The sequence below is a fragment of the Perognathus longimembris genome, chromosome 2 (genome assembly GCF_023159225.1).
Source record: "Perognathus longimembris pacificus isolate PPM17 chromosome 2, ASM2315922v1, whole genome shotgun sequence".
NCBI classification, from domain to species: Eukaryota; Metazoa; Chordata; class Mammalia; order Rodentia; family Heteromyidae; genus Perognathus; species Perognathus longimembris.
In genome coordinates, this window is record NC_063162.1 from 76,542,434 (window position 1) to 76,561,000 (window position 18,567).

Below are 18,567 nucleotides of genomic sequence, written 5' to 3' on the forward strand. Positions count from 1 at the left end.
TTAAGTTCCATTTCCTCTGCTCCTCAGTGGACTTGAGGCAAAGAATCAGGTTTCCCATGGGTATATGGAATGCCCTTCTCTGAACTTCCCTTGACTCTGGTGGGTGTTGCTGTTTCTTTTCTCTTCTGTGGAAGTATGCCTTTAAAAAACATTTTGGCCAATTCTGGAGCTTGAACTCTAGGGCCTGGGTTATATCCCTGAGCTTTTGTGCTCAAGGCTAGTTCTCTGTCACTTAAGGCACAGCTCCACTTCTGGCCTTTTGGTGATTAATTGGAGATGAGATTCTCATGGTCTTTCCTGCTTGGGCTGACATTGAACTGAGATGCTCTGATCTCAGCCTCTAGGATTATAGGCACGAGCCACTGTGCCTGGCCAAGTTTGTCCTTTTGACTAAGTGGAAAAATGAGATTGGTTGTTTTAGAACCAAAAACTTCTACTAAAGAGTCTTCCTTCAGAAAGGAAGAAATGGTATTATAATGACTTCCCTTATTTTCCTGAGAAAGACAAGGAAATGTATGATAACAGGTTTACTGAAATGCCTAAGAATTCAAGTTATTGATTCATGTCAAGTGTATAAGTCAAGATTTGGAAGAAGCCTAACTTTGATGAGTAATGAATCAAATTATTGATCTTACAGAAATCCTTACTTCCCTGGAGACTTCAGCAAACGATTCCGTACAGGGTGGACCAGACAGATGGCAACTCAAAAAGGACGAGTTCTTTGGGGAATTAAAGCAGGTAAACCACAGCTGAGAATTATACATAAGCCATCTTTGTAAAACATTCAAGAAACTCATACAATATTCAAGGTTGCTTATGATGAGTTTGCTAGCAAAATAAAGTGAAATTAGGCCAGCTTTTTAAAGAACTTTGCTTCCATTGTAACATTTCCTTTGTTTATTTCTACAGATAGCCCTGCAACCCATATAACTAAGACTCTTGAAATGTTACTTATACCTTTCCATTGTCATCGATCTTTTAGCTGTTGACAAAGAATGCTACTGCTACCTGCCTCAATGGGCACCCCTCCAAAGAAGCTCTCCTGATCTCTGGGAACTTCAGCATCTTGGGGGACCTCTGGGAACTGTGGTGCCACCATTCTGAAAACAAGACCAGTGTTTTAAACAAGTTGCTTGCTGCAGTAGAGGATGCTGTAAGTAGTCTACCATTAGATCTCTTGCAAGAGTACCAATTTCACTGGTGACTCAAACTGAATTCACTGAAGATGCTAATAATCAAAACTGAAATTTTGACATGGGTATTGTTAACATCAGCCTATACAATTCAAAGAAAGTGCTTAATAGAATCATGGTTGCCCTTTAATTCCTTTGTCTAATTGCTTGGGAATGTGTTACCTACCTGGCCAAGATCTGCTTGAAAATCACTCATTATACCCCAAAATGTCTTTCTTCTTTTCTTTTGGTCAGTTGTGGGACTTGAACTCGGGGCCTGGGCTTCATCCTTGAGCTCTTTTACTCAAGGCTAGCACTCTAGCTCTTTGAACCACAGCTCCACTTCCAATTTCCTGGTGATGAATTGGAGATAACAGTCTCATGGACTCTTGCCTGGGCTGGCTTTGAACTGTGACTCTCAGATCTCAGTTTCCTGAGTAGCTAGGATTACAGGTGTGAGCAACCAGCGCCTGTCCATACTCCAAATTTCAAAGCACTTATTTTTGCTTCTCTGGCTCTATGGTTTCTATCCTGTTACAGTTTTCACCTGCACTTGAGAAAAAAAAATAGAGCGATGGGTTAGGTGATTTGTCAATATGTAGCAAAGCTCAGGTCATTGGAGATGAAAAAAATGTTTTTCCTACCACCTAGAATATGGACTGAATTTACTGAGTGCTCATATGTGAGTGAAGAATAGTTGTCTATTCTGAAAGATTCTTATGTCAAGGTTAGCCTTCCTTTTTTAAACTAAGAACTAAATATCATAATTCTGTTTTTACTCTCAGAGTTACCTAGTTAAAATAAACATTTTCTGTGCATACTATGAAATAAACAAAGAAAATAATGAAACTAATAAAAGGTAAATGAAACTAATGAACTATGAAACTAATAAAAGGTAGATGATGTCATAGAAAATAAAAATTGATATAGTAATGTGTGCATAATTCAGCCTGGTCAAAGATTTGTAGCATCTTCCCTGCATATCAAAGGAAATGGGAACAGGAAGTTGCTCTCCTGATTGATTGGGGTAGAAGGCATGAATGTGTTGGAGTGTAGTATCTGAAATTCTATCACGAAGAAGTTTATGAACATTAAGTAGAGTATATAATTTAGAAGCAATATAATGCTGGAAAGGGTGCTAGACAGATCCCCCCAAAAGTGTACTTGAAATCATTTAAGCAATCAAATCTACTTTTGCTAGTGGACTTTGACTTAGAAAGACACTTCTCAATTTCTGTTTATCTATAGAGCTTAACTCCTAGCCCAAATGGAGTCTGGGTTGGTCTAATAGGACCTACTGCAGGTGGTGAGGGGGTTTCTAGGTCACTTATATATGAGATGGCCATTCTGATGGAGCTTAGGGTATGTGTCCTAACAAAAGTCCCCCTAAGCTCAGTGATGGAAAACAAAATGCCTTCTTTGGTATTTTATGATTCTGAGTGTCCATGGCTCAGAAAGGTGGTTCTTCTGATTGGCCAGGGAGACTGTTGTTTGGTTGCTCAACTGGAATCCTTGGTGCCAGAAACTCTCCCTCTCTAATATAGTGTCAGAGTTTCTTTTCTCCCCAGATGGTCTCTTAGTCAGGTAGCTGGATTTCTTACAGGGCCATCCAAGGATCTCAGAAATGAGAAAGAAGAGAAGCTTGTAAATCCTGTGACTACTTCTCAGAAAGGGCAGGCCTAGAACTGGCACAAGTTCACCTCTGCTACATTTAATGAGTTAATGCATGTCAACTAGCTTTGATGAATTCTGGGAGAGGTTTACCAGGAGTCTAATTATTAGGTTCATTGGGACCATTTGGGGAGACAAGGTAATTCACATTGCTGTGACACTGAGGTCTTAATAAAAGACACTATTAAGTGGAATGTGAGATATGCTAGTTTACTGTTGGGTAAATTTTTAGTTTGAAGGCATAACTTGGAACATGATAAAACTCAAATCTACCTAGGTGCTAGTGGCTCATGCCTGTAATCCTAGGTACTTAGGAGGCTGAAATATGAGGATCACATTTCAAAGCCAGCGAGGGGAGGAAAGTCCATGAAACTCTTACCTCAAATTAATTACCAAAATCTGGAATTGGAGCTGTGGCTCAAAGTGATAGTGTGCTAGGCTTAAGCACAAAAGCTTAGGGACAGCACATAGGCCCTGAGTTAGCGCCCCAGGACCAGCACACAAAAAATTCAAACCTGGAACTATGCCTTCGGGGACCATCTTCCTACAGGTTATCAAATGCACAGTTGACTTGGAAACCTTGGTAAGTGAGACTAGGTAAGCTAGATCTCGAGTACCTATATTTGAATGGCTTAATGTTTTATAAGGGACATTTTCTTTTTCAATTAAGGATCATATTCTGCAAGAGGTCATTAATGGGCATACAAATACTTCAGCCCTATTATCTGAAGGGCATCTGGGCTGGACAGAACTTGAGATGCAGCTGTCAGAAGTGAGCCTTTCCTGTTCTCGGCTCTTCCAGTTGCCAAAAGCTGATGCCTCAAGTGTGGATGGCGTCTGTTCTGGTGGCTGTGAGCACCAACTTGTCTCCACAGTGTGAGTACGTGGGGATGGAAAACTTCTCAACAGTTGGTTATATAACAGCATGATTTCAACTGACCCCTGCTCCTCAAAATGTGTCACATAGTACATTCAGTTTCTAATGACTAGAATATTTGTTGAATATCTACTAGAAAATAAGGATACTTAATTTACTTTAAAGGGATTATCCTATTGGTGTTGTTATAAAGCATCTAGAACTATTACATTTTGGCTGGGAATATGGCCTAGTGGCAAGAGTGCTTCTTATACATGAAGCCCTTGGTTTGATTCCCCAGCACCAGATATATAGAAAATGGCCAGAAGTGGCGCTGTGGCTCAAGTGGCAGAGTGCTAGCCTTGAGCAAAAAGAAGCCAGGGACAGTGCTCAGGCCCTGAGTCCAAGGCCCAGGACTGGCAAAAAAAAAAAAAAAAAAAAAAAAAACACACACACCAAAAAACTATAACATTTTAAGCAGTTCCATTAAGTTTAACTATTGCCTTAATCTTTCACATAAAATTTAATTCAGTCCAATCTACCACATGTTGGAATTCTTTTTAATCACACACTCAATTTTCACATAGTTGCTAATGGGAAGTTCTTTTCTTTCTTTTTTTTTTTTTTTCTTTTGTGATAGTATGGGGGCTTGAACTCAGGGCCTTGTGCTCTTAAAGATGACAGTCTGTCACTTAAGCTAAGCCTCCAGTCCAGCATTTTGCTAGTTTCACAGAATTTTTTTTTTGTACTTTCTAGCTTCTAACTGTGGTTCTCTAAATCTCAGCTGCCTGAGTAACTAGGATTGTGGGTACCAGGCTGGATCATCTCTTTGGCAACATGTTTCTCCAGGAATTTCACCTTGTTTTTATATTGGAGTACATATGTATTATATGTGTGATCAATTCCACTTCCCTTGGCTGTTAGGAAGTTCATAGTAACATACATACATTTATATATATATGTATATATATATAGTATAAATACGTACATATACAAGAGAATGTATTGTTCTTTGCCTGAAAATTAAAATTTTATATTCTTTATTTTCTTTCACAACTCATGATTTTGCTGCCCTCCTGGGTCTTGAACTTAGGGCCTAGATGCTGTTCCTAAGGTTTTTTTGTTCAAGGTTAGTGCTTTCCCACTTGAACTATAGCTCCACTTCTGGCTTTTTGGGTAGTTTATTGGAGAAGAGTCTTACAGACTTTCCTGCTTATTCTGGCTTTGAACTATGAACTCTCTCTCTCAGCCTCCTGAGTAGCTAGGATTACAAGAATGAATCACCAGTGTCTAGCTTTGATGTACTCTTTCTTACACTTTATACATTGCCCAAAATGGTTTTCTTCATTTTTCAAGCCAGGGTGCAGGGTTTCATAAAAAAATAAAAACTGGACTGAACTATTTCCAATATTCTAATGACATTCATATGTGGATTGCTATATTTGCATATTTTATGTTTAAGTGGGTTGTAGTGATCTGTCATCTAGAAAATCATTAGCAAGTTTAGCTTACTTTATATTCTTTCTGATTGAAGGATATTTCACATACTTGAACAAGCACAAACATATCTGGAACAAATACCCTACTGGAAAACCTTCCTGCGTTTCATCAGGATTACTTGTGAAGCAATTCGATATGTGAACATGCAAGGAAGTTTCCAGAACAATCCAATGGGTAAGTCCACTACCTTAAGTGATGACAATATAAAGTGTTTCTCTCTTTAGAGAAGTAAGATGACTTTCATAAAATACTTCACAAAGGGAACATAAATTTGAAAACTTGACTAAGTACAATTTGATGTTACAGGTACTGAATTCAGATTTTCTCCATCAGTTATAGCAAGACTCCTAAGAAATCCTGCTTTGATTGCCCCCTGGGGTCCAGCACCAATGACTAATTTTACTATGAACATCATCTTGGTGGAAAAAACCCTTTTGAACAATAAACATGAATTTTAACAAGAAACAATATTAGGAAGTTGAAATATTTCTTATCTAGAGCATAGGCATTAATGAGAGAGCAGACTAGTGGGGAAAAGAAAGGGAGCTAATGTCAACACAATACACGTATAAAAATGAAAGCCCCATGATGAGGCTGGTTTGGGAAATGAGAGTGAGGAAGAAAGAATGTAGAAGGGCCATTGTGAACCAGAAGCAATGTTAAAATGAAGGCTCCTGTATGATTAATTAATGTCAGTTAAAAAAGCCATACTGAACTGGGTGCTGGTAGTTCATTCCTAGCTACTTAGGTCGCTGAGATCTGAGGGTCATAGTTTAAAGCCAGCTGGGGCAGGTAAGCCTGTGAGACTCTTATGTCCAATTAACTACTCAGAAAAAGCCAGAAGTGGTTCTGTGGCTCAAGTCATAGTGATAGCCTTGAGAAAAAGAATCTCAGGGACAGCACCCAGGCCCTGAGTTCAAGCCCCAGGACTGGCACCAAAAAAAAATCATACTGGTTTACATGAAAATAATTATGCATATAAGACTAATGATGACCTGACTTAGTAGAGACCTATGGAACTTTCTGTTTCTGTGGAACCGAGAGGGTTTTTGGGAGCTGTGCCAGTCTTTTCGATAACAAAGATTTCCCTGTGAATCATGTAATTGTGAGATAATGCAATTTGTATTTTAGGGAACTTTTGGTTTCATTAAGCTTGCAAATATATATGTTTGGTATGAAATAACTTGCATATACTGGTAAGATAATTGGCAGTTCCTGGATGGCCTCATGTTGGGGCTGGTTGGTGAGGAGTCAGCTGTGTAACTGAAGGGTTTCAAGTGTTATCCACCTTGCCCCAACTGTTTACCTTCCCCCAGAGGAGAGAATTAATCACTAATGAACAATATTTTAATCAGTTACAATATATAACAAAGCCCCTATGAAGCTCTCCAAAATCCCAGACAGCTTTCAGGCTGATGGACTGATGGAGTCCTGGGAGGGCACCAAGCTCTTCACCCCAACCTTCCTGCCCTCCCATGCTGTGAGCATCTCTCTTCCATCTGGCTCTTCTTTGGTTTTAGCCTTTATAGTAAGTCAGTAACTTAGTCAGGAAACTGTTTTCTTGAGTTCTGCGAGCTGTTCTAGGAAACAGAACTACGGCTTCATATTAAGCCATACAAGTATAGCACAATTTCCATTTCTATCTTTTGTCTGCTTTCATCTCTCTTGATTTGTCCTGACATTGTTTCATGTCAGTGGGGCTGTCAGCATCTCCTTAGAGTGTCTGCATCTTGAGTGGTTTGGGCTGAGAATGGAAGTTTCTGTTTTTTCTTCTGTGATGTGAACAACAGGTTTTTGCTCCTCCCTTTCACTACAAATTTCTGCTTTAAAAAACTAGCAGGGGGGCTGGGAATATGGCCTAGTGGCAAGAGTGCTGTCTCATATACATGAAGCCCTGGGTTCAATTCCCCAGCACCACATATACAGAAAATGGCCAGAAGTGGCGCTGTGCCTCAAGTGACAGAGTGCTAGCCTTGAGCAAAAAGAAGCCAGGGACAGTGCTCAGGCCCGGAGTCTAAGGCCCAGGACTGGCCAAAAAACAAACAAACAAAACAAACAAACAAACAAACAAAAAACTACCAGAGAGTCTCCTTCTGTGCCTCTCAGTATCCAACCAACACTTCCCAGGACTGGTCTTTGCATTTGTTCTATCATATAGGAAACACTGTTCATCTTAAGATATTGGCTGCATCTTCCTGGGCTGACTGGTGTTCCTATACCTTAACGTTCTTTGCTGCTTTGGCTTCCTTATTAAAAAATCAAATATTTTTGCTAGTAGGCACTTCTTAGCTTTCTGTGGGAAATGACTTAGTTAAGATCTCCAAGCTGAGAATGATGTGGTATGCCTATAGTGCCAACGTTCAGGAAGCTGATTGAAGCAGGAGGAGCACTAGTTCAGGGCCAGCCTGGGGTACTTAGGGAAAGCCTGCCTCCAAGAAATAAAAATCTCAATGTTTTAGTGCATTTTTCTCTTTTCCCCCTTTCACTGATAAACTGTAAGATTCTGTTCTTAGTTCTAATATTCGGAAATATTATGGACACTTGAGTTGATATGAACTTAAAAAAGTCACTGTATCATGTACTCAGTGTATTCTTTCTACTTGGTGATAGACATTTTGGAAAACATTCTTGTATTATTTCTTCGGTTATTTCAAATTTTTCATGTACTCTCTCTAAAATATCTAAACAGACAGATTTTTCCTTCTGTACAATTCTCTAATTTTATAATCCTTTAGAATATTTTCTCTTCTAATTTTTGAGATATTTTTCTCAATTTTATTTAAGATACTAGCACACTTGAATACTGGAAACTTTTCCTGGTTTTATATATACTCATTAAAATAGCTCTTTGTTCTTATCACATCTAGTTTCTTGACTGAGAGCAAGTCTTTTATTTTAGAGTTTGAATCATTAATTTCTGATTTCTCTTTTCTGTGAATGATCTCTGTCTTCCATAAAAATGTTTCCTTGAGGTCTCAGTCCTTTGCTGTCTATTTCTATGTGAGAAGTAAACACTAAAATGTTTATTATGCAAGAGCTTGCCTGTCACCTAAAGGCTTCCCTTTAGGGTGACCAGGTGACAGTGACTAGGTGATAAGCTACTCTTCCCAGGGGATGATCTTCAACCATTGCCACAGATGTGCATCTCTTCTGTAAGACAGGCAAGTTGTTTTGAAGCCCAAAGAGCAGAATCTTCTAAATGAAGGAAATAACTGTATTTGGCTGCTACCATTCTGATAAACAAACAAAAGAGAGTGATGAAAATTTTGCCAATAAAAATAAGGTTAAACGAATCCTTAATATTTAACATCCACACTGTTGATCAATCATGCTTATCCTCCAGCTTCGGTACCCATCTCTTCTATTTCCTTCTCCCGCAAACCATGTATCTTCTGATGACATAGAGGAAGAGTTGCCTGGCTAGAGTGATGAACAGAAGACTACATGAGACACTTATCTCCCATTAACCACAAAAAGAACCCCAAACCAAACCAAACAAAAAAAACCAGAAGTAGATCTATGGCTCAACTGGTAAAGCACTAACCTTGAGTACAAAAGCTCAGGCACAGTGCCCAGGCCCTGAGTGGGAGCTCTAGGACTGCACAAAAAAAAAAAAAAAAAAAAAAGAAAAAAAAGAAAAAAGGAAACAAAAGAAAAAGAATTCTGATTAGGGTAATAAGCAGGAGAGTTAGAATTTTCATTATTCAAAGTTCTATTGTAACATATCTGCTTACTTTTAATTCTGCATCTTGTACTTTTGAGGAGCATTTTATGAAGAAGCTCATCTTCTGCCTTTTGAATTTTTCTTTGAGCTTAAGCCTCACATTCGGCTTTTCTATATCTTCTCCTTGACCATTTGTCTTCTTATTTCTACATGCTGTTAGTTTCTTCTGCTCTTCTTTCCTTTTACAATTCATCTTACTATGGGATTTGACACTTTTCTATTTTCAGTTGCTGTTTTAGTGGTTCTTGGGGAATGAATGATAATAAGGCATGTGGTTGATCTTCCAAGTGGGTGTCCTCAGGGAAAATGTCTTAACAGTTAAAGAATCCAGAAATAGAAGGAATTACCTCCCCAGATTCATTGTCAATAAGATGGTCAAAAGAAGGCTGAGCTGGACACTGGTGGCTTTTGCCTAGAATCCTAGCTAATCAAGTGGTTGAGATCTGGAGAACTGTGCTTCAAGCCAGCCCAGGCAGGAAAGTTTTCTAGATTCCATCTATAAAATAACCATCAAAGTTCAGAGCTGAAGAAAATGATATAGCCTACTTTACTGGGTTTTTAGGACAATTATCTGAGATGTTTGCAATATAGCACAGAATTGCTATCATATACAGTAGATACCAATTCCTTCTTCTTCCTTAATTGAAGTGCATGTCAGAATTATAATGCTCCCCTAACATTTGCCAGGGAATTTACTGTGGAGGATTTTTTTCTTCTTTTGTTCATTACAAGTATTGATACTGCCTGGTTTCCTGATAGCATTAATGTTTTTCTTATCTGCTGTTATTCACACAGCTGGATGTTAATCTAACTTTCAAGGTTATTGCCATTATTTTACCTATAAACCCTTAGTACAGTTCTCTCTGTCTCTCTCTCTCTTTCTCTTTGCTTCTCTCTCTCTTTATATATATTAGCCAATCAGTGAGGTATAATCGATGAAAATTTTATGTAATTTTATTTGTGAAATTAATATGAAAGTAAAAAATTATTTGCATCTGTGGGCTCTCTCTCTCTACTTCCCCTCCTTTGGGGGGGGGGAAGGGGCTTGTCCGCCCCTTCCTGGGTGGTCCCTTATCGCTCTCACGTGGGAGCGATGGCCACAGGTAGCCTCGGTGGCATGTGGTCGCAGGGTGCCCCAAAACCGCCAAGAACAACACGGATGCGTGGGCCCCTGGAGAAAACCTCTAGGGCTTCTGTTTATTCAAATGAGGAGCCTCCCAGATATACCCCAAAGGCAGGCACAAGAGAGGGGCCCCTGATTGGTCCCAAGGAGCTGTCCCTCAAATGATGTCAGGAGACTTAATTTGTTGACAGAGGTCCAGCCCCCTATGGATGGGCCCCTGGGGTACCCCTCCGCCATAGCACACGTGCTAGCCCCAGGGACAGGGGCTTCTCTTCCTGTTAAAGACAGGAAGGGGAGGGACAGGCCGAGGTCAGCTGTGGCCCCTTAAAGGTGCAGCTGACCCCAACATCTGCTACTCTTTTTTTTTTTTTAATTAGTAGGGGATGTTGAAAACATACATGTAGGCATAAGGCAAATGCTGACATAAGACATATATATATATATATATATATATATATATATATATATATATATAAAAATATATAGGGGGCCTCTTCCACAGAGGGAAGGGGTAGGTAAGGTGGCCGTCCTTCTGGCTTTGTCCAGAGAAGCTGGAATCCTCAGCTGGTTTCTGCCAAGTGCAGGAAGGTGCAGACATCAGCCCTCTTTTGGTGGTGAAGTAGAAGTAGGCTGGAGCTCTGGCATCCCTGGTAGTTCACAGTAGCTAATAATTTAAACATAAGTGATTAGTAAAACATTCTTTTTTTTTTTTTTTTGGCCAGTCCTGGGCCTTGGACTCAGGGCCTGAGCACTGTCCCTGGCTTCTTCCCGCTCAAGGCTAGCACTCTGCCACTTGAGCCACAGCGCCGCTTCTGGCCGTTTTCTGTATATGTGGTGCTGGGGAATCGAACCTAGGGCCTCGTGTATCCGAGGCAGGCACTCTTGCCACTAGGCTATATCCCCAGCCCCAAAACATTCTTTTTATATATAAACATTGAAGCGAAGGTGTTAAATCTTTGCGCTTACTTTTTAAAAAACATTAAGGTTGGGTGTCAAACCCTCAGCTCCTATTTCCCTGTAACGGGACTCCCTTAAATCAAACAGTAGGGGGAGAGGAGTAGAATAAACATGGTGCAAAATTTCTTTAACTTTTGTACAAAACTGCAAGCGACACTGCCACAGCTAAATATTGCCTCTCAAGAAGCGCTTATTCTCTTTAGAAGAGCAGAAGAATTGCAGTATATTCCTTGTTTTCCTGAAGAGAACAAGAAGAGACATTTCTCCAGAGCAAGTGCTCTGGGTTTTTAGTTTTCCAATCTGTAAAAGCATTTACAAAGCTCTTTCCCACTGTTTTGGGAAGATTTAAATTTTTTAAGATATTTTCTTAAGATATATAATATAAGCATAGCTATCCTTACTAATCATGGGGTCTACTCTCCTCTCTCTCCCTTTTTTTTCCAATTTTTATTTTTATCTATTATTATTATTTTTCTTATGACATGGCAGGGCACCAGGCTGGGTCCAGGGAAGAAACAGGGCTGACACTGGGTCCATCGCTGGTACAGGCAGGCTTTCTCGTTTCTCCATGGAAAAATCCACCACAGTCTTTGTTTTCCTGAAGAGAAAACAAGGGGAGACATGTCTCCAGAGCAAGTGCTCTGGGCTTAGTTTTCCAATCTGTAAAGGCATATACAAGGCTCTGGGGATTTAGTTCAGCGGAAGAGCGCTTCCCTGATGAGCGCAAGGTCCGGGGTTCGGTCCCTGGCTGGGGGGGAGGGGAGGGGAGGGAAACAACAACTATAGGTCAGAGAAAAAAATAAACCAAGGCAGTTTGGGAACAGACTGTGGAGTCAGCTTCCTGTAGCCATGGACTGCCACAGTCCATGCAGCTAGCACACGTCGACCTGCATCCTATAAAGCAAAGTATTAATCCTGAGTCAGGAAAATCGAGGTTTGCGCAGTTGTTCCAAAATGACTCTGGTCCCTTGATCTAGAGTTTATGAGAGCCCAGGAGAGAAAGAATACCTTTTTTTTTTTTTTCTTTTGGCTTGGAGTTTGGTGATAAGAGTCACAACTGCCTCCAGGCTGTTTACTGTGACTCCACCCACAGGCTGCAAAGAACAGTTTAACATTAAGAATTAAAGTTAAATTAGTAGCCAAAAGGCAAGTAACTTTGAAACCATGTTTTACCAACACACACGGACAGACATACAGATACTTGTGCACAAGCTTTGAGGCATGCTTATAATTTTTTTTTTTTTTAAATTGGCCATGTAAGTTTTCTGGAATTCCAGTGGCAAATGGTATTATTTTGCCCATAATAGAACCACATGGTTGATAAAAACAAAAGGGAACCTCTCCTCACTCAACAGAAACACTCAGACTCACACAGATGCATGCTGTAGACTCACAATGCCTCTATGCGCGTTGCCACCGGCGCTAGGGCGGCCCGCGCTCTCTGAGACCTGAACATTGCCAGGGCCATGACCCCCTGCGGCTCCCGTCGCCACCTTGGGTCCCGCGTCCCCGGAGGCCAGCGTCCAGTACGAGTGGCTGCTCCCTAGTAGGGACTTTAAAAGTCCCGGGCAGGGGGGCCCTGGGCTAGACTGCCGCTGCCGCCCCGCCTGGCGCCCGGAGGTGCGAAGCTGCAAGCCAATCTCTGAGGGCTGCAGAATTTCCTTGGCCCTTGGTGCGAGTGCCATCCGATCAGCCTCTTGGGACGCGGATTGATTCTGCCCCATCGCCATAGATGGAGGTACCACACGTTCCGGAGTACTCACTCCCATCTTTCCTGAAGGCTACCGTCAGCTCCGGATTGCTTTTCCCGTGGGCATCCTGCCCCACACTGGGCCGCCATCTGTGGGCTCTCTCTCTCTACTTCCCCTCGCTGGGGGGGGGGAAGGGGCTTGTCTGCCCCTTCCTGGGTGGTCCTTTATCGCTCTCACGTGGGAGCGATGGCCACAGGTAGCCTCGGTGGCATGTGGTCGCAGGGTGCCCCAAAACCGCCAAGAACAACACGGATGCGTGGGCCCCTGGAGAAAACCTCTAGGGCTTCTGTTTATTCAAATGAGGAGCCTCCCAGATATACCCCAAAGGCAGGCACAAGAGAGGGGCCCCTGATTGGTCCCAAGGAGCTGTTCCTCAAATGATGTCAGGAGACTTAATTTGTTGACAGATGTCCAGCCCCCTATGGATGGGCCCCTGGGGTACCCCTCCGCCATAGCACACGTGCTAGCCCCAGGGACAGGGGCTTCTCTTCCTGTTAAAGACAGGAAGGGGAGGGACAGGCCGAGGTCAGCTGTGGCCCCTTAAAGGTGTAGCTGACCCCAACATGCATCAAATTAGAAAGGTGATTTTGAGGATTTATTTTGTGCCTATCCTGGGACTTGAACTCAGAGCCTAGGTGCTATCCCCTTTTTTCTAAGGCTTTTTTTTTTCTCAAGGCTAGTTTTCTGCCACTTGAACCACAGCTCTGTGTCCAGCATTTTGGCAGTATATTGGAGATGTCTCATATACTTTCCTGTCTAGGCTGGCTTTGAACTGTGATCCTCAGATTTCTGTCTCCTGAGTAGCTAGTATTACAGGCATTAACCACCAGTGTCCAGCATAGATTAAAAAAAACAAACAGATTTCTTGAAATATAATTGACATACATGATGACAGACATTTAATGCATATAATTTGATAAAATGTTGAGGTATGTTGCTATCCATAAAACTTGACTCAGTTAACATAGCAGGCACTTAACCTCTAACTACCTGTTGGTTTATCTTTTGATCTATAAATTGTTTAGAAGTATGTTTATCTTTCAAATATTTGGGATTTTCAGATATATTTCTGTTACTGACTTTTGAACAAATTCTATTTTAGTCAGTGAACTTTCTTTGTATGACTACAATCTTAAGTTTATTGAGAATTGCTTTGCAGCTTAGCATATAGCCTACTTTGGTGCATGTTCCCTGTGCTCTTGAGAAGATTAGGTACTACCTTGTTTGGGGTGGAAACTCTCTTAACATTCATTAGATCAAGTTATTTAATAGTTGCTTAATAAGTTGTTGAATAAAATTTCTATATCCTTGTTAGTATTTTGCCATGATGTGACTTGAAATATATAAATATAATGTTGATTTTTTTTTTTACTTTTTCTTCTGTTGCTATTAGTTTTTGTTTCATGTGTTCTGAATTTCTTTTATAAAATACACAGCTTAGAATTGCTATAGCTTCCAGGGTTCTTGATGTCTATTAAAGATAAAACTCTTGTATGAACTCCAATTTTTTCCAATAAATACATTGAGGTATGTGTTTCTTTTTATTTATGTCTCCATATTTTAAGTGCATTTCTGAGCTTTTTATTTTTTTGCCAGTCCTGGGGCTTGAACTCAGGTCATGAGCACTGTCCCTGGCTTCGTTTTGCTCAAGGCTAGCTCTAGGGCAACTTGAGCCACAGAGCCACTTCTGGCCTTTTCTATATATGTGGTTCTGAGGAATTGAACCTAGGGCCTCATGTATATGAGGCAAGCACTTGCCACTAGGCCATATTCCTAACCCTTAAAGTGCATTTCTGTAACCAACATATGGTTAGGACGTCTAAAATCTAATCTAACATGTTCTGACTTTTAATTGAACTGTTTAAACTGTATAGCATAAATTGAATAACAAAAGCCATTCATATGGTTCATGCTCTTACCTTTAATTCTGTTTTATTTTTTTGAACCAAATTGCTTTATACTTCTTAGATTTTTTAAGGTTTTCACTCCTCCCTTTCCTTCCTCTTCTTTCTTTTTCTTTTTCCTTTCTTTCTATTTTTTTTTTCTTTTGTGCAGTCCTGGAGTTCCTGCTCAGGGACCTGGGCACTGTGCCTGAGCTTTTGTACTCATGGTTAGTGCTTTACCACTTGAGCCATAGATCTACTTCTGTTTTTTTGTTCTTTTTCTGGTGGTTAATAGGAGATAAGAGTCTCATGTACTTTCCTACTCAGGCTGGCTTGGAACCTCATTTCTTAGATCTCAACCTCCTGAGTAGCTAGGATTACAGATGTGAGCCACCAGTGATTGGCTTCCATTTTTTTTTTTTTTTTTTTGGCCAGTCCTGGGGCTTGGACTCAGGGCCTGAACACTGTCTCTGGCTTCTTCTTGCTCAAGGCTAGCACACTGCCACTTGAGCCACAGTGCCACTTCTGGCCATTTTCTATATATGTGGTGCTGGGGAATTGAACCCAGGGCGCCTCATGTATACGAGGCAAGCACTCTTGCCACTAGGCCATATCCCCAGCCCCCCCCCCCTTTTTTTAATGTGGTACTTGAGAATAAACTTGGGGCCTTGCTTATGCTAGGCAAGTATTCTATCATGCATCTTAGCCTTATGGTCTTGTTTTAAAGATATAGAAGACAAAACTGACCACATTTTCATTCTGGTTGTAGATATTACCTACAATTGATGCAAAATCCTTTCTACATGCTCTTCTGTATGACTGATGACCTGTCAATTATTCCTGTCTGGCTAAGGGAAATAAGCTTATGAAATCACTAAACAATTTATCATTGATCACTTTGGGATTGACTTAGCTAGTGTCTCATGGTGTCCTCATGTAGATAATTAGTTGCCAGGCAGATACTAGATGGGAGCATGTGCTGATGTTCTTGCTTTGTGCAGCCCTCTCCTTCCCTCTGAGAAGCCTGTTGCCTCTCAACACTGAGCTCCATCTGCTGAACTTAGCATGTCCACTGGCCCTGGTTTCTTCTCCATATACCTAGACTCTACTCTCTTTTACTAGTCATCTGAGACAATCAGTCATCCATTCTACCTGTTGGTTTTCTGACTGCAATTTATCATTGCTCATTGGCTAGTGGCTAGTGGTATATCATCTTTGCTAGAAGAAGATATCAAATCAAGAATTTATCTTCATTTTTTTGACATTTTCAATCTTTTGTGTGTGTGTGTGTGTGTGTGTGTGTGTGTGTGTGCACATGTGTGCCAGTACTGAGACTTGAGCTCAGGACTTCTTGCTCTCACTCATGGTTTTGGCTCATTACTCATGCTCTACCACTTGAGCCACTATGCCTCCACTTCCAAGTTTTTGCTGGTTAATTGGAGATAAGGGTCTCTTGGACTTTTCTTCCCAGGCTGACTTTGAACCCAGGTCCTCAATAGCTAGTACTAGTAGCTAGATGAGCCACTAGTGCCTGGATCATCTTTAACCATTTTAACTGAATGTGACATATTTTTCTCAACTGGATTTGTCTGTTATGTTTAATTTAATATCAATGTATTTCTACCTAGTGTTCTCTGAGGACTCTCCTTGTTATAAAGAAAACATGGATTGGAAACTTGTCAGTGATAATTATTTTATATTTTTCAATAATTTAATGAAGTCTCCAATAACTTCTGTCTCCAGGTAAGTGACTGGAATTTGACTTCCAAATATTAATTTAACCATTATTTGAATATATGCAAAACCTATTCATAGGCTATCCATTCTTTAATATCTATGAGATTCATTTAAGCATTAATACAATATTTCACATTAGGTAAGCTATTTATTTTTTCATAGAATGCATAACTAAAGTTTCTATGGGTTTTGAGAGTACAGACTATAGTAATAAGATTTTCCTTTCTACTAAGATTTATACTGGATATTCTTCAAATGAAATGTTTATTGGAGAAATGGTCTCATCTAGTTGTTTAGAGTTATGATGTGGGATCAGTGATTTAGATACACATGGTTCTGGAGGTACTGGGAAGAAAAATAATCTTCAGGTGTAAATATGGCAGATTATTCCCTGCTTTGCTGTTTCAGCATGTTTTGAGATCAGGATTGTTGCACGTGGTTACAGATGCTATGTCCATTTTTAAAGTACTCATTATCACTTGTGAGCTGCATTAAAACTTAATGGAACAGGAGCTTTGTATTAGAAGAGTAGCACTGCAACTCCACAGTGAATCAAATTTATGTGTGATGTTTGCTAAAAGCACAAATGTCACACCTGGCTTCAGTTTACTTCTCCAGTCTTACCCTTCATTTCATCTGTTGATTTTTCTAGCATAGGACCAAGATTTCCCTATTTTTTTTGTCAGTACCCCAAGTATTTTTATTGCTATATTAGCAATGGATATTTTGGATCTGTTCTTAAGGGCCACATAAAAACAGATTCAAGGAACAGATTAAATTGAAGTCCTAGATTAAAATTTGGTTTAAAGAATTTTCTACAACAAATTTTATGTTTATGTATGAAAAGTTATATAACCTTATATGAAAATGTCATGAAGTATTTTTCTACACTATACTAAATGTATTCCCTAAGAGGGAAAAAATAAAATATCTAAAATATATTAGATTAAGATTATAAGACCATCATAGATCTTTTGAACATGCATCTGTTTACAGAATTAACAGCATACAAAATGTTTTTTATTATGGACCATAAAGAAATGAGTTGGTGACAACTACCCTTTGTACCACATTATCAACTCACTTTAGCCACAAGCATGCTGGTTCTGGTGTACACCAAAGTCTGAGAACCATTTCGCTACACCACTCTGGACCTGAGGTTCATCACCTTGGAGAAATTATTATTATTTTATTTTGTACTAGTACTGAGGCTTGAATTCAGTGCCTGGGCTCTGTCCATTAGCTTTTATGCTCAAGGCTAATACTCTACTATTTGTTTCAGAGCTACATTTCTGGCTTTTTTGGTAGCTTATTGGAAATAAGTGTCTCATGGACTTTCCTGCCAAGGATGACTTTGAACCGTGATCTTCAGATCTCAGCCTCCTGAATATCTAGGATTGCAGGCGTGAACCACCAGCACCTTCTGAACCCAGTGTTCAGTGGCCGTGGAAGGACAATGGAAGGGACTTCCTGATAATCAGTTTCTTCCACATGTCAAATTGATAGTTCCTTACTTTCTTGAAACCTGAACTAAATAACAGTTCAAAAAAGATAATACCAGCCAGCCACCCTTGGCTTATGTCTGTACCCCTAGTTATTCAGGAGGCTGAGATCTAAGGATTGTGGTTCAAAGCCAGCCCAGCCAGGAAAATCAGTGAGACTCTTATCCCCAATTAATGACCAAAAAGGCTGGAAGTGGAGCTACTGCTCAAGTGGTAGGGATGTAGCCTTAAGCAAAAAAGCTCAGAAATAGCACCTAGGCCCTTAGTTCAAGCTCCAGCAACAGAACACACGCACGCACGCACGCGCGCGCACACACACACATACACACACACACACCCAAGCATAATTAACATTTAGAGAGCTGAATTCAAAACAAGAAAATCTGGCCTGTGTCCTGTTCATACCACATGATAAGAGTGTGAATTCATTCATTACTTTAAATAAATCAAAATATTTTCCCCATGCCATGGAAATAATAATTATGTTCCTAAGAAGGCTTTTGTAAGAATGAACTATGTGGGTTTGCAGGTGCTTTGAATATCTAGTAGAAATATTCTTTATGACTTCTACTTTGGTTCTTTTACTACTATTGCTATTTCATTACCATTTTAGCTCTTGTTATAAATATAGACTATTTCTTTGTTCCTTTTCTTTCTTTGTGGTACTGGGGCTTTAGTACACATACTCTTT

At 40.2% G+C, this 18,567-nt stretch overlaps 1 protein-coding gene across 4 annotated transcripts in view; it reads left to right on the plus strand.

Annotated features, from left to right (window-relative positions):
* Positions 1-18,567, plus strand: part of Abca13 (ATP binding cassette subfamily A member 13) — a 403,566-nt gene that overhangs the window by 55,092 nt on the left and 329,907 nt on the right. For all 4 annotated transcript variants that reach the window (XM_048339554.1, XM_048339551.1, XM_048339552.1 and 1 more), the window contains exons 12-16: positions 638-738; positions 983-1,153; positions 3,514-3,719; positions 5,234-5,373; positions 16,266-16,380. In XM_048339554.1, coding sequence (XP_048195511.1) covers positions 638-738; positions 983-1,153; positions 3,514-3,719; positions 5,234-5,373; positions 16,266-16,380 — 733 coding nt within the window. The remainder of the gene's footprint in view (positions 1-637; positions 739-982; positions 1,154-3,513; positions 3,720-5,233; positions 5,374-16,265; positions 16,381-18,567) is intronic.